At 42.2% G+C, this 27,168-nt stretch overlaps 1 protein-coding gene across 1 annotated transcript in view; it reads right to left on the bottom strand.

Moving 5' to 3' along the window:
• WDFY4 (WDFY family member 4) overlaps window positions 1-27,168 on the bottom strand; it is a 350,593-nt gene that overhangs the window by 184,756 nt on the left and 138,669 nt on the right. Inside the window, exons 24-31 of the mRNA XM_090278357.1 lie at window positions 21,340-21,492; window positions 16,604-16,677; window positions 14,422-14,583; window positions 13,723-13,814; window positions 11,826-11,925; window positions 7,707-7,912; window positions 6,732-6,901; window positions 4,911-5,036 (exon numbers count right to left, since the gene is read on the bottom strand). Of these exons, the coding sequence (XP_090134483.1) occupies window positions 4,911-5,036; window positions 6,732-6,901; window positions 7,707-7,912; window positions 11,826-11,925; window positions 13,723-13,814; window positions 14,422-14,583; window positions 16,604-16,677; window positions 21,340-21,492 (1,083 nt within the window). The remainder of the gene's footprint in view (window positions 1-4,910; window positions 5,037-6,731; window positions 6,902-7,706; window positions 7,913-11,825; window positions 11,926-13,722; window positions 13,815-14,421; window positions 14,584-16,603; window positions 16,678-21,339; window positions 21,493-27,168) is intronic.

Here is a 27,168-nt window from a genome sequence, read left to right as displayed (position 1 = left end):
CTTCTATGATTGTTATAAGTGAATGTCAGGTCTTCTTTTGGCCAATTCCTGAGTCCCAGCCCCTCCCATCCATGGCTACCTCATTTCCCCACCAGTTTGTGTCAAGTCCTGGCCCGATGTTCTTGAGCTAGATGTCCTGTTTACCAAGAAGATACTGAGTGCCTGGAACTGAGTATCATACTAGAATTCTCAAACCTATTTATGGAAAGAAAGGCATTGTGCATGGAACAGTTAGAGGACAGATTTTAAACTGGATCCTGCAAGGGTCTGGTATGGACTTAGAAAGCATGCAAAGAGAAAGTGCTTCTGGTTTCTTGAACAGGTGTGTACAACACACTATTAGATTTTGGGGGGAGTACCAGAGGTTGGAGTTCAGAGTGTATTTTCTGGAGGTAGTTTGCCTGGTTTGAATCCTCCTTCTGCCTCTTACTGACCAAGTAGCTCTCAGAAGGTTGAACCAGTTTCTTAATCTCCCCACACCTCCAGTCCCAAATCTTTAAATAAGGATTGTGATATGACCTATTTCATTTGGTTGTTGTGAGGATTGAATGAGACATTTTAGTCTTTCAGGCTTATTTTCATTGTGACTAGCACAGGATAAATAGAGAAAAATCTGGAAGACATGATCAGAGAGAGAGGACTTGAACTTTCAGAAGATAAATTTGGATTTAATGCATTGAGCAACCAGAACCCCCTGAAGCATGACAGTGGGACACATGTACATCCACCATGCCCTTGCTCCATAGCCTTGCCCAAGTGAGTTAACCTCCATAGCTACAGTTTCTACATTTGCACAATGGAGACAATGCTGTTTCAAAGGACTGTTGAACACGGTGAGATGGCTAACATCTACAAGACCAACAAACACTGCAATACATTGGAAAGAACCTGGAGCAATTAGAACCTTCCAGCTAGAATAAGAGCTTGTGAAAGTGTAAGTTGGCACTTCACTTTGGAGAACTATTTGGTGATATATACTAAAGCAAGTCATGTGTACAACTTATGACCCACAATTTCACTCCTGGGCATATTTTTGACAGAAAAAAAAATATATGCCCACCTAAAAATATGTACAAAGCAGTTTTATTCATAATATTTCCAAATGGAAACAACCAAGAATAGATAAATAAATTGTGATAAATTATCACAATAAAATACTACTCAATAATAAGAATGGATTACTGACATATACAACATCATGAGTGAATTCCACAAACATAAAGGTGAGTGAAAGAAGCCAGATGTGATAGACTACATACCATATGTTTCCATTTATATCAAGTTCAAGAACAAGCAAACTAATCTGTTGTAGGTTAATTACCACTGGGCAAGGGAATAATGTCAAACCAAGTAAGTTCGAGTAAACAATAATATAAATAAGATAAAATAAAATAAAATAAATGGTTTGAGAAAGATATGTTAGTGTTATTTGCTACAATTAACTTTCTGGTCTTTTTCTCTTATCCTTCCAATTTTTGCCTTTTATATTTTGATGCTTGTCTACTGTAGGTGGTAAATGATGCTTTCATGCTAGATATCTTCATTGAACCAACACAACCTTTGAGTGACTTTGCTTTTTCACATGGTTTTTAGGTATCAGAAGGTTAGGTCTTGTTTATTGGCCAATCTGAGGGTCTTATCTGTTATATACTGGTTAACCATTTTATGTTTGATATTATAATATAAATGTTAGGTCTTATTTTTTTACTTTTCTCAGCATACTATATGTTTTCTGTACTTTAAATCTTTTCATCTTATTTTGCTTTTAAAAAAATATTAATTCATTAGAAAGGTAACAGACTCTTTATGCTGAAAACAGAAATATATATAATTTTTTAGGTACCCCAAAATTAATTGCAACATTGGGTCTACAATGCAGCCATGAAAAAGTTCCTCAAAGAGCTGGTGGTGGCGGAAGAAAAAGAAAAAAAGTTCCTCAAAGAAGAAAAGAATAGAGATCAACATTCCCCAACTACAACAAAACAAAACTGAAAATGGGTAACAGCGATAAAAGAAACAAAAAGTTCAACCACATGGACATTGAAAAATATAAATCAAAAGGTCTTTAAAGTTGCAATCACAGAAACTCTAGATAACAACACACACAAAAAAAAATAAAATGAAGATGAAAATATAAAAAATCTTAGAGCTAACCAGAAAAAAATAAGGAGAATGATAACTATATCCTGAGGTCGTTCTTTAAATAAATCCACAAGTCCTGAGCTTTTTAAGTAATGGGAAGGGAGGGGCAAAGAAAGAGTATAAACTTATAATTAAGAATAAGAGGGATTTCCAGCCAAGATGGAGGCTTAGACTGACACACTTGGTCTCCCTCTACAACTACCTCAAAACAAAAGATAACTAGAAATTCCAGAAAATAAAACTACATGGAAGTCCAACGTATGAAGTTATAAACCAGCGGTGCTGTCTGGATGTGTAGGAGGGGCAAGATCAGAATCAGGATGGAATGGTCCCGCTGAGCTGTCTGAGGTAGCAGTGGGAATAGTGGCAGGACTGCGAGAAATGCCAGGAGAGCAACCTCAACTGCAGTCGAGACCTGGCAGCTCGCGATTCCAATGCTGGGGAAGGCAGGACCCCCCCCGCCTCCCCCATTGCCTTGGATGGTGAGGCTGTGGGGAAGGAGCTTCCCGGTCTCTCAGCAGAGAGTAACAGCAGAGGTCCATCTTGGACCCCCGCCCCCACACAAAGAGCCATAGAGCAGTGAAAAAGGTCACCGATCACCACCGGGCGCTGATTGCTGCCGGTCGCCGGGCAGTGATGCCAGGCACAGGGCTCCGCCCCCTATAGCCTGCCCGGGAAGAAAGCTAGACACAAATCTGTTAGAATGAAGCAGACAACGATTGAAATTCCGGTGACGCAGCTCACCAGGCAGCAGATGAGAGACCTGACAGAGGAACAAATAAAAAAACTTTCAGAGGCCCAGTTCAGAGCTATAGTTATTAGGTGGCTTACAGAATTAACAAAAGATTTGGAACAAGATAGGGAAGGAACGAAAGCTACTCATACTGAAATGAACGAAAACACATACGAGGCAAGTGGTGAGGAAATAAAATCCAAAGATCAAATCAACAAACCAGAACATAGGGAAGGAACAAACAGACAACTGGTGCAGAAAGAGGAAACAAAAAGTAAGGAAAGTGAGGAGAATATCAGAAACCTCTGGGACAGGTATAAGCAAACGAACATTCGGATAATAGGATTGCCAGAGGGTGAAGAAGAAGAAATAGAAATTGAAAAATTATGTGAAAAAATAATGAAGCAGAACGTCCCAAACTTGGGGAAGGAAGTAGACTTACAGGTCCAGGAAGCACAGAGAGTTCCAGAAAAACTGGACCCAGGGAGAACCACACCAAGACACATTATAAACAAATTGTCAAAAATTGAAGATAAAGAGAGAATCTTAAAAGCAGCAAGAGAAAAGAAAAGAATCATGTACAAAGGGGTCCCAATTAGACTATCAGTGGATTTCTCAAAAAAGACCCTGCAGGCAAGAAGGGACTGGCAAGAAATATTCAAAGTAATGAAAATCAAAAACCTACAGCCACGAATACTCTATCTAGTGAAACTGTCATTCAGAATAGAAGGGCAGAGAAAGTGTTTCCAGGACAAAGTAAAACTGAAGGAGTTCATTAGATCCAAACCACTCTTATATGAGATGTTAAAGGGACTGGTTTATAAGAAGGATGGTCAAAACTATGAACATTAAAATGAAAGCTGCATCACAACAACCAACAACAGAAGCTAGGGAATCAAAACAAAGGCAAACTAAGTAGGCAACCAGAGTGGAAAAAGAACTATAGGTATGGGGAACATACTGGAGGGAGGTCAACAGGGAGGGGGGAGGGGGAAAGGGAGGGAGATGATGCAGGAATTGAGAAGCATAGTAGGAGGGAATGGAGTAGACAGGAAGAGGTTGAGAAGAACTATATGCACAGCCAATGGACATGGACTAAAAGGGGAGGACTACTAGAGAGAGGGGGGCCACTGGGTGGAGGGGAGCAGAGGGAAAAGAAATCAGGACAACTGTAACAGCATAATCAATAAAACATATTAAAAAGAAGAAGAAGAAATGGAAATAATCACACAAAAAATTAAATTAAAAGAGAAAAATTGTGCAAATTAAATAAATGGGAAGATATTTTTAATACAAATTACCTGAACTAGGTAAAGAGACATTTAAAAGTCTAAAAAAGGCAATAATGGAAAAAATTCAGGCCCAAGAAGTTTCATAGGAACAATTCAAATAATATAAAAACTATAGATTTAATATCTTCTTAAACATAAAGAAAGTCTTTTAAAAATAAAACTAGCATAATACTGATATCAAAACATAACACTCACCTCCATGTCTGAAATAACCTCTGCACCCACTGATTATGGTAGACCTCGATGGCCTTAATTGAAGGCTCTCCATGAAGCCTCTCTATACCACATCTACAGTGGGTAGACATCTATCTTGCCTAAGACAAATCTCTACCTCACAGGTCACTACATGTGAGGCCCACCTGTCCTGGCAGAGGTGAGCTCCTTGAGGGAAGAGGCCCTATTTCCCCATCCACGGGTCCCAAAGTTCTTGACCTGAAGTAGTTGCTCAGAAATGTTCCCTTCGAGTGAACGCATAAATCTCTCAGTGAAGAAAGTCAAATGATTAAGCAAATGCATAATAGAAGTCTTTTGGCAAAAGTGAATACACTGCACTGGGAACATTTAGACTGGTTTTCCCTTTTGTGCACCAAGTTATCATCAGGAACCTGCCTTGCCTCTTTTATCAAGGATTCTTAAAAAACACTTGCTAATTGCTGGTATTACTTGGAAACTGCTGGGAAAAATGAAGGTGACCTTTCCGAACTTGTCTGACCCTCATCACGGCATTGGGGAATGGGACTCACCTGGCTCATGGTGGCCTTCAGCATCTGTAGGAGCAGCAGTACACCCTCGGTGCATAGTCCGGCCCGGAGGACTTCCTCCGTGTGGTGCTTTTGCAGGAGCCACTGCAGTGCGGCATCCAGGCTTTCCTGAAAGAGGAGGCAAGGGCTGCAGCGACACCTGCACCTGGCAACAGGATGGCTGCTTTTCCAGCCAGGATGTTGAGTTCCCCAAAAGACCTCATTTGGGAAGGCAGAACAGCACAGTAACACCCTGGGTGACTGGGCCATACAGGGATTTCACCCCACTTGATGCATAAGGGAAATACACACCTTCAAGAAGGTGCTGGGGACCCCATTAGCAACTTAGGTTGAGTTTAGTCCTTTTAGTCTGACATCACAAATACTATCCCAATCAACTTCAAAGAATCTTTGTGAGTGAGACTATGGAAGACATGATAAATTCACTTCAGGGAAAGTTCAGACTGTAGTGGATAGAGCATTGTTTGATAAGCAAAGTAATATGACTTTGCTTCTTTAAAATTGGGCTTAAGCATTATGTTCAGCCTCTTGGCAGTTTAGTTCCCTCTCTGTGAAATAAAAATTGCATTATCTACCCCATGGGATTGCCATAAATATCAAGTAAAATAAAATATGTAAAATATTTATCATGGGTCCTGACACTCAGTAGATATTTATTTCCTAGATACATTCTTGGAGAAATAAAAATACAGGGTTTTGATTAACTTAGGCCAGCATACAGAACTTTATTTTGAAGTGGGATTTATAACACTTCAATTATATATCAAGATTTAGATATGTCAAATATAGTGATGTGCATCCCTGACCAGCGTGGCTCAGTGGGTTGGGTGTTGTACTGCAAACTGAAGGGTCACCAGTTCAGTGCACGCCAGGTCCCCAGTTAAGGGTGTGTGAGAAGCAACCAATTGTGCATTGATGTTTCTCTCCCTCTCTTCCTCCCTCCCTTCTTCTCTCTCTAAGGATAATGATGTGCAAAAAAAGTGCACATTTTCATGCCTATTTGAAAATTATGACCCCACCCAATTCCAATTCAGTGCAGTTTAACTCAACTCAATTAAGACCAAAAAACAATTTTTGATTCTGCTATTTGTCAGGCACCCAAGAAGGTAACTAAAAGGTGGGTCTGTTCTTGAGGTGTTCAGTACCTAAAGAGAAAAGCAAATATATAAGTATGTCTGTGCCACATAAGGCAAAGATAGGCTGAGGCACAAAGTAGGGCTGGATCTCTCCGTCCATGGGGTCTAAGCGGGAGGGGGCATCTGAGGCAGGTGATGGTGGGAGAAAGAGTGCATTAAAGGCACAGGTGGTCAAGCAAACCCTGTGGAGGTGACTCAAGAAGATCACAACATGAAGGACAGGCAAGTGAAGAAGCTGGGTAGCTGTAGGACACAAGACTCAGTACATATAAGGTTTATATTAGAATATAGGGAAATAACAGGGGCATTACTAAAATGAAGGTCTAAACTGAGGCTCTGATCCTGTGGCAGCAGCCATTTGCCTTCTACACCACCCGCCACAATCACAAATTTTTCTGTGCCCAAAAGGAGAAAAATCTAAAAGTTGGACTGATAAAAATGGAGAGCTGCTGAGGAGGAGGATGGGAAACAGATGTAGAGAAAGTCAAGGGTATTTGAAAAGCCAGCTAAGGTGTGTGGACTGCTAGGGGAAGAAGTGGGTCAGGACAATAGAAGCTGGAAGAAGTGGATCAGAGTAAGGGTAGAGAGTCTTAGGGAACTGCCTCAGTCATGTAGAATCAGAAAAACAGATGTGTCACTCCGTCCCTGGGGTGCCCCCAGAACCTACTTTGGGCCCGCCCATCAGCTCTGTAAGTGGCATCTGCAGGAAGAAGGTGGATACGATGAGGTAGACTTCTGGAACATGAACATGGTAGCCCAGAAAGTCACTCAGAACACGGAATCCAGGAAGCAGGCAGGGGCTCTGGTCAGGTGTGGCAGTGTGACTCTTCAGGTTGTCTGTGGATCAGGAAGGGGCACAAAATGCCATTGAGAACAACTGCAATTATTTCTGGCTATGATGAGGATTGGGCCCATGGGGAATTCCTTGCCCCTCATTCATCCCATAGGAATGCTGGATAGAAATATATGTCATACACACATGGGCACAAGAAAATGCTCAATAATTTATTACTTTATTCTTGACTTGCTTATTCATTCATTCATTCAAAAACAGGTATTCAATGCCTACCACCTTGGAGTCCACAAAGTAAATTTGTATTATGCAACAAGGACATAATGTTTCCCAAAAATGTACAGAACCCCAAGCCCTCATCAACTACCTACAATGTAGTGGGAGGGACAGATATGAAGCAATTAAATATCAACTAAATATATGCCTGCGATAAGCATTATAAAGGACACTAATAGGGGCAAAGAGAGAGTATAACAGAGGTACCCTAATTCAAGTGGGACACTCTTCTTCTAGAGTAGGTAGCACTTGAACTGAGAACTTGAGGATGAATCCACATCAGTCAGGAGATGCTTACTGGTGTTGTGGGTTGGGAGAAACATCCTAGGAACAGGGAAAGTACTAAGGAGACTTTGAGAAGTGGAAGGAAGTCCCCAGTGTCTGAAGAGCAGTGAGGCTCTCAGGGATCCTAAAAAGGAAATCAGAGAGGGCTGGCCTGATCGGGAGCCAGGAGCCAAGATGATACCACTGCTCAGGAGTCCTGGAGGTCCCAAGCAGAGAGGAGAAGACAGGCAGGTCCCACCCTCCTTGATGAGATGGTGTCCAACCTCCTGAAGATAGCCACACACTCACCCATCATGATGTCCACACCTTTAGAATTGCATTCCACCCAAGATCCTGCAGACAGACCATCTTTGAATCGTGCACGGAGGTTAGGGCTTGACAGAAAGTGTAGCAGCAGCTTCAGTCCCAGCACAGTGGTGCTGGGGTGCAGGTGGCCCTGCAGGAGCAGCAGAAACCAGTCGGGCCCTAGGCTCAGGAACAGCTCCTCCTTCATCCTAGGAAGTAAGTAAATGCAATAAATTATCTCAGCCCACAAGCAAATAGCATGTTCAGAAAATATGAATAATGGCCAGCCTCACTAGTCAGTCACCTAGGAAAGTCAAACTAAGGTTAACATTTGTATATCACTCAGCAAAATACATATTGCATTTTTTTAAAATGGTAAATAAAATGCTGGCAAAGTTGTTGCAAAATAGATGAATTTGTCTATTAATGGCTGAAGTGTAAGTTGGCAGAAGGTTTTCAAAACAATTGGAAGCTATGTATCAATAGCTGTAAAACATGCAGGCCCCTTGATAGCCCTACTCCACTGATATTCACACTTACACAGTGTCTGATAGCCACCTACCTAACAATATAGTCATATAAAACACATAGTGGGCCCTGGTTGGTGTGGTTCAGTGGATGGAGTGCTGGCCTGTGAACCAAGGATTGCCACTTTGATTCCCAGTCAGGGCACATGCCTGGGTTGTGGGCTAGGTCCCCAGTTGGGGATGCCCAAGAGGCAACCACACATAGATGTTTCTCTCCCTCTTCTTCTCCCTCCTTTCCCCTCTCTCTAAAAATAAATAAATATTATCTTTTTAAAAAAATACAGATGATAATTATTTACCTCCCCTTTTAAATACACTGGTCAAAATTAATTTAATGTAATAATTCAAAGTTTCTGCATTTTTCTTATTTTATGGGAAAAAGAAACATGATTTATAATCACTTTCAAACATGAATTTTAAAATGATGAGTGTGGAGAATACAGACTTGCTAGAGGGTGGGGAGGTGCACAGCCAGACCTCAAGAGACAATGGCTCAGCAAAGAACCCGGCCTCCTGGGAACCAGGGAAGGATCTACCTGTCCTAGGCAGTGTTCTTGGCATCAGCTGCTAGACTAGGCATGGTGAGGGTGTAGCCACTGGACTAGGGACCAAGACATTGTCCTATCTTCTATTACTGACTCTGAATTGACTAATTGGATGATTTTGTCAGAACTCTTTTTTTTTTCTTTTATTTTATTGATTATGCTGTTACAGTTGTCCTGATTTCTTTTCCCCCTGCTCCCCTCCACCCTGTGACCCCTACTTCCTCCAGTTGTCCCCCGCTTAGTCCATGCCCATTGGTTGTGCATATAGTTCTTTTCAATATCTTCCTGTCTACTCCACTCCCTCCTACTATGCTTCTTAATTCCTGCATCATCTCCCTCCCTTTTCCCCCTTCCCCCGCCCCGCTGACCTCCCCCCAATATGTTCCCCATACCTATAGTTCCTTTTCCCCTCTCGTTGCCTACTTAGTTTGTCTTTGTTTCAATTCCCTAACTTCTGCTGTTGGTTTTTGTGATACAGTTTTCATTTTAATGTTCATAGTTTTGATCCTCCTTCTTCTAAATCAGTCCCTTTAACATCTCATATAACAGTGGTTTGGTCTAATGAACTCCTTCAGTTTTACTTTGTCCTGGAAACACTTTCTCTGCTCTTCTATCCTGAATGACAGCTTAGCTGGATAGAGTAATCATGGTTGTAGGTTTTTTATTTTATTTACTTTGAATATTTCTTGCCAGTCCCTTCTTGCCTGTAAAGTCTCCTTTGAGAAATCTGCTGATAGTCTAATTGGGACCCCTTTGTACATGATTCTTCTCTTCTCTCTTGCTGCTTTTAAGATTCTTTCTTCATCTTTAATTTTTGACATTTTGATGATAATGTGTCTTGGTGTGGTCCTCCCTGGGTCCAGCCTATCCAGAACTCTGTGCTTCCTGGACCTGTAAGTTCATTTCCTTCCCCAAGTTTGGGAAGTTTTGCTTCATTATTTTTTCACATAATTTTCCAATTTCCAGTTCTTCTTCTTCACCCTCTGGCAATCCTGTAATTTGAATGTTTGTTCACTTATAGCTGTCCCAGAGGTTTCTGAGCCTCTCCTCATATTTCTCACTTTTTGTTTCCTCTTTCTGCACTGGTTGACTGTTTGTTCCCTCCCTATGTTCCAATTTGTTAATTTGATCGATGGCTTTCCCTTCCTCACCACTTGTCTTGTAAGTTTTTCTGTTCCTTCAGCAGGACTAGCCTTCGTTCCATCCATGTCTTGATTCAGCCCCGCTGTTAGGTCTGTAAGCTGCCTTATGACTATAGCTCTGAACTGAGCCTCAGAAAGATTCGCTATTTGTTCATCAGTCAAGGCCTTTATTTGTTTTTTTGTTAGCTGTGTGATTGGTATTTCAATCATTAATTCTGCCATTTTGACCATTTTGTTTATCTTTCCTTCTTGTGCAGAGCACTGTCACATCTCCTACGCTATATTGGGCGGAGCCCTGTGCACTCATCACAACCAGGCGACCTTTCTCACCACACTGTGACCCTTTGCGTGGGGGCAGGGGTCCAAGATCGATTCCTGGTGTTACTCTCCGCTGAGGAACCGGGAGCATCTCCGTCCCCACAATCCGAGCCAATGGGGTCTGCCTTCCCGGGCGTTGGAATTGCAAGCCCACGGGTCTGGTCTGCAGCCAGGGCTGGCTCCCAGGTGCTTCTCTCCTCCCCCCAAATACGGGTGTCTGCTTACCAGGTCCCATTGTTTGCTGCTGCGGCTACCACCTCCAGCACAGTTCAGTTAGCCATGGTTTCGCCCTTCCTACTCATCTGGACGAGCACCACTTGTTTATGACTTCATACATTGGACTTCCACGTAGCTTTCTTTTCTGGAACTTCTTATTATTTTTGGTTTTGCAGTAGTTGTAGTTCTTCTTAGTTGTGGAGGGAGACAGAGCATGTCGGTCTATGCCTCCATCTTGGCCAGAAGTCTCTCCTTTGTCAGAACTCTTGATGCACTCTGGTCATTTTTCTCAATGTTGGTGGCGTGGTGGTGATGGTGATGATGATGACAGCAGTTAGCTTATAAAGTATTTATAGCATCTTAGGCACCATACTCCAGGTTACCCACATATTAATTTTCATCTATGGCAAATACTCTTTTTATCCTCACATAGATGAGTAGAAGAGAGGCATTGAGGGTTTAAGTTGCCTCCCTTGAGAACAGAACTGGGATTTGAACCCAAGTGGTCTAACATCTGAGCCCAGTGCTTAAGCACTACATTACATTCCCTTTCAAAAATAAGGAAAAGGAAAGGTTGAGGCTAGCTCATCTCCAAGTTCTCCAGTTCTACCATGTTTTGATTTCAGCAAAGTGAAAACTTAAGGGCTGGCAAATTCTTAAACACTGTTTGCAAAGTTGTTTTACTGAGGAGTAACCCCCCACTCCTTCTCCAAACACACATAAACACTAAAGTGTCAATTTGGCAAGCTCAAGGATCTGGACTGACTTGCTCAGCACCACATTCTAACATCAAGAAACCATGTCAGGCACATAGTAGGTGTTCAACAAATAGCTGTTAAATAAATGACTCCAGGGTTGGATGTCAAGCAGACAGTCAGTGGGAGAGTTAATTGAATTTTATGATTACACATGATTTTGAAAGTAGATTGAAGGCAGATATTTCTTTTTCCAAATTACTAAAATATCTAAGTAACTAACTGTAAATAGCAGAAGAATTTGGCCTTGATAGATGTTATTTAGGCTAACCATTTCTCCATTCTATTGTCTGCCAAGTAAAGGACATCAAAATTGGTAATTGTCACAACTACCAAAACAATGACAATTATATTAGAGCGATGGTAACAAAAGGAAACTTACTGTAATTATAACAAATCTGTTTTGAGTTACAATGCCCATTAAACATTTTCATCCAAATACCTTAGGACAAGGTCTGCTTTATTGGGTGGTGAGAATATAATTTTCTTTCTGACTACTGAAAGAAACATATTATAGAAAACCAACTCTGAGATGCTAAACTTCATTAAGGAAAGGTTTTAACACCACACCCTGTACGAGGCAGCCTCATGTCAAATCACTCTTTCTGGAGCTACTTACTCAGAGGACAGATGAAGTTGGGAGGAAGATATTACACTGAGCAGCATCTCTAGCAACTGGTTTCTGATCCAGATTGTCTTTCCTGATGTTTGGCTTCCAGCTACAAAAAAGAAAATTTAGATTTGAGAGTAAACAATGTAAAGAGACATATTATTTTCTGTAGTAAGCAATCATATTCACCAAGTGCTTATTTCATTCAGGACTTAGGGCATGGATAGGACTCCAAATTTTGCCATTAAGTTCGAGACTGCAATACAATGCTTTAAAAAAATGTCAGGAAATATTCTTAAAGTTCTCTTTAACTGGAGATATTTTTAAGATCCTTACCTTCACACACACACACACACACACACATACACACAAACCACTTTAAAATTTATCTACCAATAGAAGCATATTTTTAATTATCATAGTCTGCAACATTTTTTGAGCATCCACTAACTTCTGGGTGTTATGCAAGGCATTTGGGGTAGAGCGTGAAGACTATGGTTCTCAATATTGGTTCCTGCTCTCAATTAGCTTCTAGCCTAGGCCTTTGACATGTTGACACTGCAGTAAAAATAGAGCTTGAGTTATAGCAAGAGTTATATAGATCCAGTGGAAAAAGAAATTTTACTTCTGAATGTTATTATAACCCTGAAGGACATGTGAACACTGTGTAAACAGAAGATGTTTTTACAAAAGTTTCAGAATAGAGTCCATATAGGAAGGAGGGTTGACAAAGTAAGCTCACTGTTGACCCATTATCCATTCATTCATTCCTTTGGTTAGCCAGTTATTTTACAACCAACTCAGGGCACAGACACCAAGCTGTAGAAATAGAACTGGGAAGCAGCTTGAGAAAGTGGAGTCCGATCCCCCTCTATTTGGAATCTGGCCCAATCTCTTATTAAAGTCCTAATATCTCTGAACCTCAGTTTCCTCATCTGAAAAATGGGAATGGTTATTCCTACTTTTCGGTCTTGATCTAAGAAGAGAGAATTTATTTAGATTTAGTAATGCTGTCCAGGAGAATCTTTTGCAATGATAAGAATGTTCTACATCTGCCTTGTCCATGTGGTAACCACTAGCTTCCTATGGCTATTGAGTGCTTGCAATGGGGCTAGTGTGAAAGAGGAATAAAAATTTTAATTTCATTTTATTTCAATTAATTACAATAAAATAGCCATATGTGGTTTGAGGCTCCCATCTTGGACAGTACAGATCTGGAAGGCCCAGGACAAAGCAGGCAGTAATTGTTCCCTCACACTGGCCCTAGCAGAGGGAATGCAGAACACGACATAACTGCTCTCCTACCCGGTTATGGAAAGAGATGCTCAAAGAAACCAGTCACAACCTGTGCATTATAGTAAGCCCAAGGGCTTTACAAGCATAGAGGAGGTGACTTAACATGGCTTGGTGGGACTAGAAATGGCTACTCTAGTGGGTTGAGGTAGGGCATGGGAATGAGGGAGGGAAAATATTCCTACAGAGGGAACAGCATGTGCAAAGCATGGACAGAGGGCAGACTATTACACATTATAACCTGCAAGGGCTTCAGAGTGCTGAAATTGGGGCTCATCAGGAGAACAAAGGTGGGAAAATTCAACCAGAAAGTTAGGCATGGGCTGGGCATTGAGGGATCTCACCTGCTAGTCTACAGAAAACTGAGTTTTATCCTGGAAGCCGTTCCAGGTTGTAGAGAAAGAATATGCAGTTCAATGTGATTTGTGACCTTAATGATAAAACTATGACCTCAGAAGTCAGTATTTGGAAACAACTTCTCAGCTGTGGCTGCCTTCCCCTTCCTATGTCTCAGGCCTTCCCTCTGCAAAATGCCCCACAACGTGTGGCACTCACACACACTATAAGGGTCATCCTGTTGCCTCAGACTGTTATCTGGGAAAATTCATCTCACCAGGCACAGAGTGACCCAGGGCTCCATCCACGCAGATCTGCCTCTCATCCACCGATGAAGGCTTGAGAGTGTACATGACAAAGAGTGAGACCCTTAAATGTAGAGAAAGAAGGACACATTCAACATGGGGCTCAGTCACATTTGCTGAACACAAGTGAAGGTTTTCTATACAGACCCACCCAAATACAATTTCAAGAGAGGGTTCAAGGGGAATCATGTTATTTTGTGATTAATGTAATATTTCCAGATACCGCTAAAATCTGCCAGGATTCATCAGAGCACTTAGCTCTGGCTCTGCCACATCACTAGAACAGACAGTGATGATGATGGACAAGGTTAAATATCACCCCAGCTGGGACTGCTCTTTGGGAAGTCTGCAAAAGGCAGACATGTTGGGTCATCAGCAGTGGTGATGGCTGTACTCATGGAAAATCTTGAATTATTAGCACAATAGGTGTGTCTGAGCACCGGGGAGCCATGAACACACAGCCCTGCTGAGGAATCTCATACATTTACCCCTTTCCTCAACTCTTGGCCCTGAACAGAAATCTCCTCAAGGTTTCCAAAAAATAGAACCTGCCACTGCACTGAAGGGTAGTGATGCTGGATTGACTGTGGTCAGGAGAGAGCCGGGGCCTATATTTCCTCATAAAATGGTCTGAGGCTCTACTCTTTCCCCTAGGAAACTTGATGCGGTACCTGAGCAAGTCCTGGATACTGAAGTGGCCCCTCAGCTGACAGTCCAGGATGGCAATGATGGCAGGGATCTTGGAGGGGGTGAGGCCTGGCTCATTGAAGAGGAAGAGGAGCTTAGGTATAAGCTGGGCTTGGTGAGCAACTTCAGCGTTCCGGGGTCCTTCCCTGGTGATCCCAAGAGTAAAGCAGTAAAAGCTTTTACTGGAATGAACCAAATTTGCTGTGTTTCTGCTAAAAAGGTTTTCCATGCTGGGCTTGCTCTGTGGCCCTCTGACTCCAATGCTCATTTGGCAACTAATCAAAATGCTGTCAGACACCCATTGAATATGTGTCTGCTGAGTGCTAGGGCCACTGGAGATGAGGCTCTGGTACCCTTCCACCTCCCCCCCTCCGGAAACTGCCTTCAAAGACAACCCCTAGTTATTGACTTTTAAATTTCAAGCCTCAGGGAAAAAACTAATGGTGGTCTCAGAAAACTCAGAACAAAGACAGCAGACTTGAGTGTGACTGTGAGCACTTCCCAACAATCAGGGGCATGGGGCCCTTGGCAAGCCTGTCTGGTGTGCGCTCTTCCTGCTGCCCCAAACCACAAAGTGGATGAACACACCACCGAGAGTCAAAGGGGAACCAGACAGAATTCAAGTATCCACATTCCCCTTCTTGGGCTAATCACAATGCAATTTCCAGTAAATTCTACTCCCCCAAAGAAAACAGCTCCCAGAGTAAATGCCCACCTCTTAGAAAACAGGTACAGAGAGAAAGTGGGAAATGAGAAAGAAAAAGAGGTGGAGGAAGGTGAATTTGAGTGAATTCTTCCTTCTTGAACTGCCTTTTAGTTATAACATGCTAAATTCTGCCAAGCTCCACATCCCTGACACACAAGAGGCAGAGCAGCCCAGTTCTGTGTGTGATGTGTCTGTTGTTTATAAGCCCCAGTGTCGTTCATGAGCTTTCTCATCACTGCACTGAGCAGACTGTTTTTCTGTATTTCTTCTCCCTAGGACCGTGTCTTGTTCTTCACTGAACTTGCAGCACCAAGAAGCCATGTGAAATAAAATGTTTGTATGCTGGCTTCCCTGCCTATTTTCTCCCTTATTCTGATCACAGCCCTTGGTTTTCTTTGGGAACCACCTTTTCTAACTCCCCTCCACCTACCCCAGAGGTGAAGTCATTCTCCCAGCCGTTCCAAGTGACTAAAGGTAGCCCCGTGAAATTTCATCCCATTGCTAGGACTAGGAATAAAAAGAAGTCCTCTCTGGGACTGTGCTGAGCAAAGGATATGCTCTGAGGAGCCCAGCAGTGACCTTGCTGCCACAGAAAGCCTGCTGAAATGATACTAGCAAGGAAGAAGCAGGAACACGATTGGTGATAGATCTCAGATAAGTGCTATGAGTGCCACCCAGCCAGAGCTGAAGATCTGCCCCATTGAATTGTATAAGCAATAAATTCCCTCTTTCTCTATTTCCTTTCTCCCCCTCTTCCTTTCCTCTCTTTCCTTCTTCCTTAAGTTGGTTGGAGTGTAGTTCTGCCACTTGCAACCAAAAGAGCCCTGACTAATTCATAAAGTCACTTGAAGAAGTCACTTAGACAGAGAGTGGGTCAGGAGGCATATGTGTTTTCTTTCGCTGGCCCCACTTACTGAGATCTGGGAAGGTACTAGTTGCCAGGGCTAGAAAGCTGCCTTCTGAGTCCCCAAACCATCAGGGGGGACAGATATGTCCCACATATGTGAGCCACTGGGAAGGGTGTTGCTATGACTGAATTCTTATGTTGAAACATAACCTTCAGTGGTGGGGCTCTGGGAGGTGATTCATGAGGGTAATGCCCCATGAATGGAATTAGTGCCCTCACACAGGAGGCGCCAGAGAGCTCCCATGCCCCTTTCACCAGGTTGAGGTTATAATGAGAAGACAGCCGTCTGTGACCCAGGAAGTGGGGTCCTTACCAGACACTGAAGCTATTAGCTAAGAAATAAACTTATTGTTTATAAGCCACCCAGTCCATGATATTTTTGTTATAAAAGTCTGGATACTCTAAGATAGATGTGCTGCTATCAGGGGACCCAGTGCTCTGGGTGTGGGCAAGAGCCATGGCTGTTCAGCCACTGCCCATCCTGCCCTCTCAGCCCCTTTTCTTGGCATGAAGCCTTTGGCTCTAACACTTAGGCTGCCAAAACCCAGCCTACCTTGGTGATCGAAGGATTTCCACAAGATGAGAAAAGAGGGAGAGCTCCAGGTTGTCCACAGCATTCATCCAGAGCTGCGAGACAGAAAACACACAATGAAACCAAGGCAAGTTTGACAAAAAGGGGTTCTCATGCAACTTGAACAGATAGGGTGCTACACATAGTCTCCTTTGGTCTGGAATCATTAACACAATTTTCCACCTCTGGAATCAGACCAAATCTCTTTGTTGACAGGATGTAAAGGGCTCCAGCCCTGGGAGAAAGCTCAAACACCATTTCTCTCTTCTGTGTTGCTCATCTCTCTTGCTGCCTGGCATTTCTCTATGGGTCTAGATTCCAAACAAGGAATCCTGTGCTAACCAATGTCTGCCCAGTTTATGTGTCCACACCCCAAACTCGTCTCATCCTGCAAGGCAAATGCCAGTGTTCCCACTTTAGAGATGAGAAAATAGAGGCTGAGACAGACCAGCTGAGTTATGAGTCTATTCACTACCAACAAGTAGTAGGACTGGAATTAGAAGCTGGATCTCACCTTTCTGGTTTTACGCTCTAGCAAATATACAACAAATTTGTGCATGCAACACTTTCTTTATAAAACCTGAAGCACAGCCCACATTCCCTTCTCCTGTACAACAGAACTGTGAATAACACAGCCATAAAATGCAATGAGATTCCCAGAGTGAAGGTTATCACTCAGGTTGTCTTCATTCACAGTAAACAAAATGCAGCTGCTAACTATCCTCTGGGACCAAGTTGATGACAAGCCTTCATGTCTCATTTCTACCTCCCTTTAGAGAGCTCTACTATTTCTTAGCTCTTAATACTGAAAAATTCCTAAGGTCCCAAATGTAGAAGATTCAGATGTGGGATTATAATAGGGCATTCATCTAACACTTACAAATTACAGCGTTTACGGGAGGTAAAAAGTGCCATGCAAAGCCCTAAAATGATATCTGCATTTAGTAGATGAGAAGATTGAAGCTCAGAGACACTAAGTAACTTGCCTAGCAACCACTTATTAACTGACACATTTATCAAAACCCAGTCTGTCTACATACAAAGCCCATCCTCATGTCCCCTCCCTGTGTTCCCCAACAGGCTATCTGTGGAGTGTGGCCCCTAGCGTCTATAATCAATCTCACTTGAATGAAGCAGGCAGCCATGCCTCCATGCTCTTGTGAGGGAAAGTAGAAGAGTCTCTGTGGACCCAAGTTTATCAGGAAGGCTGTGAAGACAGAGACCATCCCTCTGCAATCCCCAGCGCCTAGCATCACACTTACCACAGGGTGGGCACTTAATAAGAATCCATTAATTTTTTTTAAAGAGTGGCTGCAAGGAAAATCAAGGTAAATAAATTTATTGCTCTAAGCCAGAAACAGTCTGACAGATTTCTAGCCCTTGTAAGCAGTCTCTGCTCAGAGCACAGTAAAGGTAGGGCAACTGCCATGGGACAGCTTGTGAGGCTGACGTGGCTCCAATGGGGGAGGGTTTGTTGTCATGGTACCTCAAGGTACACATCAGTAGGATGAATGCCAAGAGCCCTGTTCCAAACCCTCCCTCTTCTTTAAAGACTTGTGTTATCAATAGTTGATTCTCCCCTTGATATTTTAACTACCCCTTTCCCATCGCTTCTTCCTTCTCAGCCTACAACCAGACTCATCTTCTATCTTAAGCCCTGAAACTCCTCCCTTCTATTTTTTTTTCTCCTTCAAAAGACTGTCTAATTCCATCCTCCTCCCCCCTCTTCACCTGACTTCTGACCCCATTATTTACTTTTCATTAGGCCTGTCAGTAACCTCCAAGTGACTTCCAAATGCAATATACACATCTTTGCCCTTATTTCACTTGATGTTGGCAGATATTTGGGATTTTTCATTTCCCGTATTCTCTCCTCGTAATCTCAAAATTTTATTTTACTTTACTTCATTTTGTTTTACTTGGGTTTTTTTTTTTTTTAGCTCTGTTTTTTAGTGGTTGCTTGTTTTCTTAACCTCAGTTTTAAAAACACCAGCTCACCTGAGGAAATAGTTTACTCAGGCAGGGTGGTGCGCATGGTCATTCCAGGAGGGGGCAGTGGGAGCCTGGGGGGTTACTGCATGGGTCATTTCTGGGCCAGGCTGGTGACAGGGGCACCATGCTGCCCGAGCATGAGCACAGCATTTTGGATGGAGCAAGCTGTCCATTTATCAATGTACTGAAGCCACTGGTGCATGTCTCCTTTCCTGTTGTGAATGGAGAGTCCACATACCAGGCCCTGCTGGTTTCCTTCACAATCCTAAATTTATCTTCAGATACAGGGCCAGAATAACTTCTCTGCAGACATCTGGGCCTAGACTTTCCTTGTGGATATCATTTGTAAGACTTTAAACCTATGATTCCATTTATTTGATAGTTATGGGACCAGTTGAGTTTTTTATTTCCTTTTCAGTGAGTTTTGGGAACTTAAACTTTCTTAGAGATTACTCAAATGAGCTAAGTGTTCACATTTATTGGCACAAAGGTGCTGATCCTACTCTCTTGTTACTCTTCAAATTGCTCATTTCTCCATGGATTCTTCTCTTTTCCTTCCTAATATTATTGAGTGAGCTTCCTGTCTTTTTCCTGTTAGAACTAGTTGCTGCCCTTCATGATCCTTTCTGTTTGTTTCTTTCCTATTTATATGATTGATGTTCTCTTCTTTATTTTTTCTTCTTTCTTTCTTAGAATTCTGTTTTTGTTTGTTTCTTTGTTTGGGGTTTTTGGGGTTTCCTTTTTGTTTTGTTTTGGTGTTTTGTTTTTCAGTTGTTCTAACTTCTTGATCTGAAGCCTCTGTTCATTAATTTAAACTGTTCCCACAGTGTTTTGATATATAGTATTTTCCTTGTTGTTCAGTTATATATAAATCAATTCTAATTTAAATTAGGATCCTCATTGATCCTTTGTGGAAATTCAGGTTTCAAAATCATCTATCTGGACTTCTGTAACAATCTCATGACCCATCTCCCTGCCTGGGGTTCTTGCCACCTGAGTGATAGACCTAAAATAAAATTCTGACACATAATTCTCTAGTTAACATCCTTAGGTATCTGCACTTTAGCAAAAATTATTAACAATCTCAAATTTATTATATTTAAAAAGCCTTTATTCTAGCAATTCTAAGGAATTTTTAAGTAGGGGTAATGTATACACAAAAGTATTATGAATAACAACACTCAATTATAACAACAATATATAGAAATAAACTAATAATTTGACAATAGGGGAATGATGAAGAAACCAGACACAACACAGATTATATCCTGACCTCAGAAAAATGTTTTTAAAAGTTTGTAATAAAAAGTTTTTAATATTTATATTTTGTGGGAAAAGGTAGGACTAGTAATATCTACACTAAGATTATGACTATGATAAAAATATAATAGTATGCATAAAAAGTTTAAAAAAGGATGTAGTCAAGATTGACAACAGTTATCTTGGTCTCAGAAATAGGATTCCCCCCACCACCACCACTTTTCTCTAACTTAAAGCATTCTGTAACAAGCATACGTTATTTTTAAAGTACAAAAGAGTTTTTAAAATACTTTCATGGACTCCAGCATACTTTTGTATATTCATTAAAATGCATGTCCTGCAGCTTAGCATCTTCATCCTGCCTTCTCTGCCTCCTGTTCCAGTCTTATGTTTATTTGCAACAACTCCCTGGCAGGTGCTCTCCAAGCCACTTGCTCTCAGTCCCCCTGGCTGCTTTCATCCCCACATGTGTGCAAACAGCGTACACTCTGCTTGGACTGTCCCCCACTGCATACACTCTGCCAGACTCAGCCCCAGAGCCTCTGATCTGTAAAGCTGACTGAGTCTTCTCACTCCTGCTCCCCAGAAGCCTTGTGCCTGTCTCCCTCACACCCAGCACATTATAGGTCACCTTTTGTGTCCCAAGCCTGGGTGGCTATATGGAGGCACAGCATCCTGGTTATCACCATGACTCTAGGATACCTCTGTGCCTGACCCCAGTGTGCACTTAGTGAACGATGCTCCCTAAATGGATCTCTCCACCCAAAGTTTTGACCAAAACTCCTCTCTGAGCCTTAGGCATGCCATCAGTATTTCTTAGTCATTTCTTTAAAGGAGCACTTGTGAACAGCAAGACATCATTCAAAGGAATTGTTATAAATATATATATATATATATGTAACTATATATACAGTAATTCTTACCTGGGGATATGTTTTCTTTTTTTATTGATTTTAGAGAGAGGAAGAAAGAGAGAGAGAGGAACAACAATGTGAGAGAGAAACATCGATATAAGAGAGAAACATAGATCGGTTGCCTCCTGTATGCACCTGACTGGGGATCAAACCCACAACCTTTTGGTATACAGGACAATACGCCAACCAACTAAGCCACCTCACCAGAGTGGCATGAGTTTTCTTAAACATATATATTACCCTACAGTTTTCCCAGATACTATCTGCTTTGACATGCACATCATCCTGTTAAGAAAGATGATGGTCTTTATTTCATGCTTAAGACAACTCTAAGTCAGAGAAGTCAAGAGACTTTCCCAAGGTTACACAGCCCATTAGTGCTAGGATTTCATTATAAACCAGTACCTCTGTGCTCCAAAGTCTTTGAGGTTTTCCCTCTTATAACCATCATAACTATTGAGGAAGTCAACTGGCCGGGTTTAAAAGGAAAATCCAGGCTTTTTTCTAACCTTCTCACACTCCTTTAGGGCTCAAATCCCATCTCCAATTTACCTCAAAATCACAGAGGATATGCTGAAAGACACCAACGTTGGTGACAGCAGATGATCCAAAGCCTAGTTCTGCGGTGCCAGCAATGGAGAGGATCAGCTGAAAAACTCGATGGTTTAGGAGAGAGGTCTTCTTCCTCAGGAGGAATGCCAGTATCTGGAAAGGTTAAAACATGAAGCAGTCTCCTCATGAATGCACTGTCAGGACTCTGTCCCTCACCTGTTCATCCCATCATCTTTGGTCAGCCCCGTCTGAACCCCTCTGCTCCCCACAGCTACCTCTTTTGTTCCTGTGGGTTCGGAAGAAAAAATACACCAATTCTTGTGGCTACTTCACCACCAGTGTCCGCCATTCTCTACTTGTATGACTTGACCTCTCAATGAGGACCCCTGCTCCTTCTTAAATCTCTTCCTTCTGTGTTCCAGAATGCCTCTCTCTCTCTCTCTCTCTCTCTGATTTATCTCCCATTTCTCAGTGCTCCTTCTCATGTACCTTACTGAATCCTACATTCATAACCAGCCCATAAGTGCTGCTATATCAGCATAGGTTGTTGGTGAAGTTACCAACAACCTATGAACCCAGTTATGACCAATATTACTCTGGCTGCAGCCACCAGGTGTGCCATCTGCAGTGCAGATCCTGGGAAACCAGCACCATGCAGGCATCCACATAGGAGGGAGGCTCTGGAATCTCAGCAACCCAGACCCCCCTCAGAGACTAATAAGGTGAATACCTCCAGGCCTCATGTTTCTGTTGGCTTCAGTCACACAAAAATCAGGCTGTGTAGCCACCTGCTGGCAACTGGGTTCTCATCCATCTCACCTGAATTCTCAGCTCAGCTTTCCCACAGCTCAATTCCCTGTGTTTGGGTCTGACACGGTCTACCTTTCTCCCCATCTTCTCAGACACTCTTTCAGTGTTTCATTGGGAAGTCCTGTTTTTTGTAATGGACTGAATATTTGTGTCGTCCCAAAACTTGTATGTTGAAATCTTTTACCCCACAATGTGGTGATATTTGGAGGTGAGTCCTTTGTGATGTAGTTAGGATTAGATGAGGTCAGGAGAGTAGAGCCCTCACAAATGGGATTAGTATCCTTACCTGGGGCAAAAGAGAATTTGTTTCCTCTCTCTGCTCTCTGCCATGCGAGGACCCAATGAGAAGTTGGCTACCTAGAATCCAGAAGAAGTCCCTAACCCCACGTGACTATGCTGGCACCCTGCTCTTGAACTTCCCAACCTCTAAAACTATGATAAAATTAACTTCTATTGTTAATAAGCTATCCAGTCTATGGTATTCTGTTATAGCAGTCCAAACTGGCTGAGACAAATACTCAAAATCAAATACTCAACATCTTTTTATACTGTTCTCATCAATTCTTTGACAAATCTGAAGTCTGACCACTCCTTCCTCCCCTCACCAGTATATAATTAGGATGACTGAAAATTGCTTGAGAAAAATCACATTCAGACTGGCCTGTTTCACTTTACATTATTAGCATCAAATATCAAATAGGTACTCAGTTTGGCCTGGCAATCTAAATCTGTTTTTCTAGCAAGCTGGTTTTCCTTGTCCTAAAGACAATAATTTCATCTCTTCTTCTTCCTCCCACAACCTTCCTTGCCTTCTACCACCCCACCTTCTACTTTGCTGAGAAGATGGAACCATCGGACATGACAACTCTCACCTTTCTGACACCGTATCAATAAATGCCTGTATTGCATTTTTTCCTCTCACAAGCAAAGTCTCCAACCTGGCCTCTAGACCCTACTCTTCACCTTCTCAAGAACACTGTTTCTTGAGATAACTCTCTTCTTTTAGTTTTATCCATCTCTCTCTCTCCCTCTCTCTGTCACGTCCACCAACAAATATGCTCTAGCATTTCTCTTCTTAAAATACTTCTCCTCTGACTCCTAATCACTCTAGTTCTCACCCCATTTTGCTACTCCTCTTTATAAGCAAATTTCTAGAAAGCACTATGGGCACACTGGCTCCACATCCTCATTTTACATTCTCTCTTCAAAACACTTCACCTGGTTGCTGCCTCCACCTGTCCACCTGCCTTAGAAAGGCCACCAATGACTTCCAGGTGCCAAATCCAATGAAAACATCTCTGTCCTTAGTTTGCTTCATTCTGAGCATTGTTTACAACACTGGCCTTATCAAAATACTTTCTTCTTTCAGTTTCTTTGGCAAAATTTTCTTTTGTTTCTCTTCTCTCTCTCTTCTCAATCTCCTTTGTTGGATTTTAATCATATTTCTAACCTCTACGTATTTAGTTCCTTGTTTCTTCCTCTTTAGTCCTCTTCTGTATCCTCTCTACTCCTCTTTGACTATTTCATCAATTTTCTTGAATTAAATAGCATTGTGATGATTTTGATAACTCACATTCATACCTCCAGCCCAGCCTGCCCCTCTGAGCTTGAGCCATCTATCCCACTCAATATTTTACTTTTGATATCTTATGCAGCCCTAGCTGCTCTCCTATGATGTCTTCCCAGACTCTCTCAGTGTCCTAGTCTCTCTAGGATACAGTCTCATGGCATACTGGGTTCCATCTCAGTCTCCTGCTCAAATCTCTCTCCCTGACCCACCCTCCACATGTGTCAAAGGTCATTCTAAAGCACTAAGCATTCCATTTCCCTGTCCCAAGTCTTCCTATGATTACATATCATTTCCAAGATAAAAATCCCTGCTCCTGGAGTGGCAGATTTCTGGCCCTTCTCTTCCTCTCCACCCAGCCATGAGGAAGAACTTCAAATGTTTTTAATGTGAATCTGGAATGCTAGTCTTCCCCTTTACCATGCTATGAAAATCCATCTTATGAAACTCAGGATGTCACCTAGTCTGAGAAAAAGTTAATAAATAAGTTGGATAGAAATAACAAATAGAGAGATTTATGCTCTCATTGTGCTCTCACATCCAATCAACAAATACAGAGTAAAAATCTAAAAAATTATTAAATCCACTCCTAAGCAAGCTGTTTAGTTGAAGACCCTTATTATAATTATCTGACTCATTCTAAAAATCTTTACCAAAACCTGCTGCCTACCATATGCTCTTAGGGTGCATCAATGAGCAAGCAGATCAGTTCTGCCCTCACAGAGCACGTGTCTAGGGGGTAAAACAGACCACAAGTATACATAGATCATACTAACTGGGCATGCAGGTTATGAAGAAAAAGAAAGTAAGAAAATGTGTCTAAAAAAGGATGATATAGGATGGGTGCCCTGTTTTATAAAGAGGTAAGCAGGCAAAAATAATGGTAATCTTGTTTCTTTATGTAAACCTGGCATTCTGTTCCCCCCACCACTGCCCAGCCTCTCCTGATTTTCCATGAAGACATAAATAGTTGAAATGTTTTCTTTTTTTTAAAGAGTTTATTTATTTTTAGAGAGAGGGGGAGGGAGAAAAAAAGAGGAGGAAAGAAGCATCAATGTGTGGGAGAAATATAGATCAGTTGCCTCTCACATGCCCCCACACCTGGGGACACGGCCCACAACCCAGGCATATGCTCTGACTGGGAATCAAACCAGTGACCTTTTGGTCACAGGCTAGCACTCAATCTATTGAGCCATACCAGCCAGGGATGAAATGTTTCTTTTTAAAACCATACGAAGATTTTATAAATTTCCTTATTTTGCACCATGTGTAAAGGTACAATAAATCCTTGAATCTGGGTGGGTTATTTACTCAAATGAAGTATTAAAAATCTTTGTCTCATGATAATAATATTTTTCTGTCTGTCACATTAGACAGTGTTGTAAGTTGAATGTTTATGTCCCCCCAAAATTCATATGTTGAAACCTAACCCCCAATGTGATAGTATTAGGAGGTAAGCCTTTGGGAAGTGATCAGGCCATGAGAGTGGAGCCTTTAGTAGGATTAGTGTTCTTATAAAGAGCTCTCTTGCCTCTTCCCCCTTGTGAGGCCATCTATGAACCAGGAAGTTGGTTTTCACTAGACACTGAATTTGCCAGCACCTTGATCGAGGACTTCCCAGTGTGCAGAGCTGTGTGAAACAAATTTCTGTTGTTTATAAACCATACAGTTTATTGTGATTTTGTAACAGCATCCTGAACAGACTAAGACAGTAAGTTCCATGGAAGGAGAAAGTAAACCCATGTTGTTCACCCATCTCCCTGAGCCTAGCACAGCTCTTAGGTAGTGCTCAGTCAACATAAGCCGACTAGGTAGATCTGTGGGCTGCTCCTTGCCCCTACCATCTCCTTCATAAACACAGCCAACCCAGTGCTCTGGTCCCCCTCCAATTGCCTTCCTTTTTAATGAAGATCTTTGAGTCTCTACCCTCATGAGACATTGGCCACCTTTGCAGGTCTATGGCACATTCTCTCTCAAGGCACTATGTTCATGTGACAAGCACTGTGATCTTCTGACAACAACTTGTGAAGAACTCACATCATGTCAGGTTCTACACTTGGCAGTAAGGAGACAGCAGTGAGCACAGAAGGTCTCAGTTCTCTACAGAGTTCAGACTTTCTGGGAAGATGGCGAGGTAACCACTGAGTCACAGAGTGCAGTGATCTGGAAGGGACTCTCAGACACTTACTGCATTCAGTTTATACTAAAATTATCTTGGTATTTGTCCTATTTCATCCTTCTTGATATACCCATGACAGCAAAAATTGCTTTGTAACTTTTTGAAAATGCTCATACTAATTATTAAAATGGCTAGCCACAGCAGATATCTAAGTGCTAAATTGGGTCAAATCCCACTATTGCCTTTAACAATTAAAAAAAAAAAAAACTTGTATATACCAGAAGCCCAATAATTGAGTTTTAATATAAACCCAGTATACCCACTCACTTATTACCAAAATATTCACTGAGTGTCTGTCTGGTCTCCATAATACACTGGCAACATGTAAGAAATGCTCAGAACTTTAGATGATTACAGTCTGGTGGAGGTGAGCAGACGATCATTGCAGCATTGTGTGAGCATGGTTAGCACTGGGCATCACACAGTCCACAGGAGGCCAGAGATGGCCACACACTAAGCTCGGGGGCTGGGAAGCCTGACCTGGGAGGATAAGAAGGCGTGTACATAGGAAAGAGAAGAAGGTGGCACCCCAAGCCCAGGGCACAGGTACACCAAGTCACACAATATGTTTAGTTAACCATAACTGTGCAGAATTTGGGAGGAGGAGTGAAGGGTGGGAAATGTTGGCAGGGCAGAGGGTAGGGGTGAAGGATAGGTTGGTAGGCAGTTTTAAAGGCCTTTAGAAACGAATCCCCAGTCTGAAATGTTGTGTTAGTGTTTGGCCCCTGTGAAGAGTGCACATAGGGAAGAGGTATCACCAGGTCTGCAATGCAGACTCTGCCTGGTGTCAGTGGTTTTGAGGAGCAGCAGGAAGAAGGGCCCTCCATATAGCTGTGCAGCAGTTCAGGCAAGAGAGGTGTGCCTGAAATAACATCACAGTGCTTTTTTCTGCCCAGATCCTGGCTTTGGAGACAAAGAGCAGGGATGCTCTTTCCCAGCATCCCCTGCACCAGGAGGAACCACTGCAGTCTTTGTACCCCTGACCTTATCTAGATTTGCACCCTGGGCCTTCCCCTGGTGATTCTTTTCATGGCTTCCTCACGGCCATACAGGAAGGCACTCCAGGGCTGTGACCAGTGTCATCTGACTTTATGAACAGTAAATAGCAATAACACTTACAGTGAACACAGACAGCAGACACTCTGAGCAGGCACTTTTCTAAGCATTCTGCACATATTAACTCACTTAATCATTACAACCCTGCACAAGAGGTGCTATTATTATCTCCATTTTACACATGGGAGAACTGAGAAACAGAGGGATTAAGGACTAA

Source organism: Furipterus horrens, unplaced genomic scaffold (assembly GCF_987537825.1).
Source record: "Furipterus horrens unplaced genomic scaffold, mFurHor1.1.pri manual_scaffold_5, whole genome shotgun sequence".
NCBI lineage: Eukaryota > Metazoa > Chordata > Mammalia > Chiroptera > Furipteridae > Furipterus > Furipterus horrens.
This window is presented reverse-complemented; position numbering and strand designations above follow the sequence as displayed.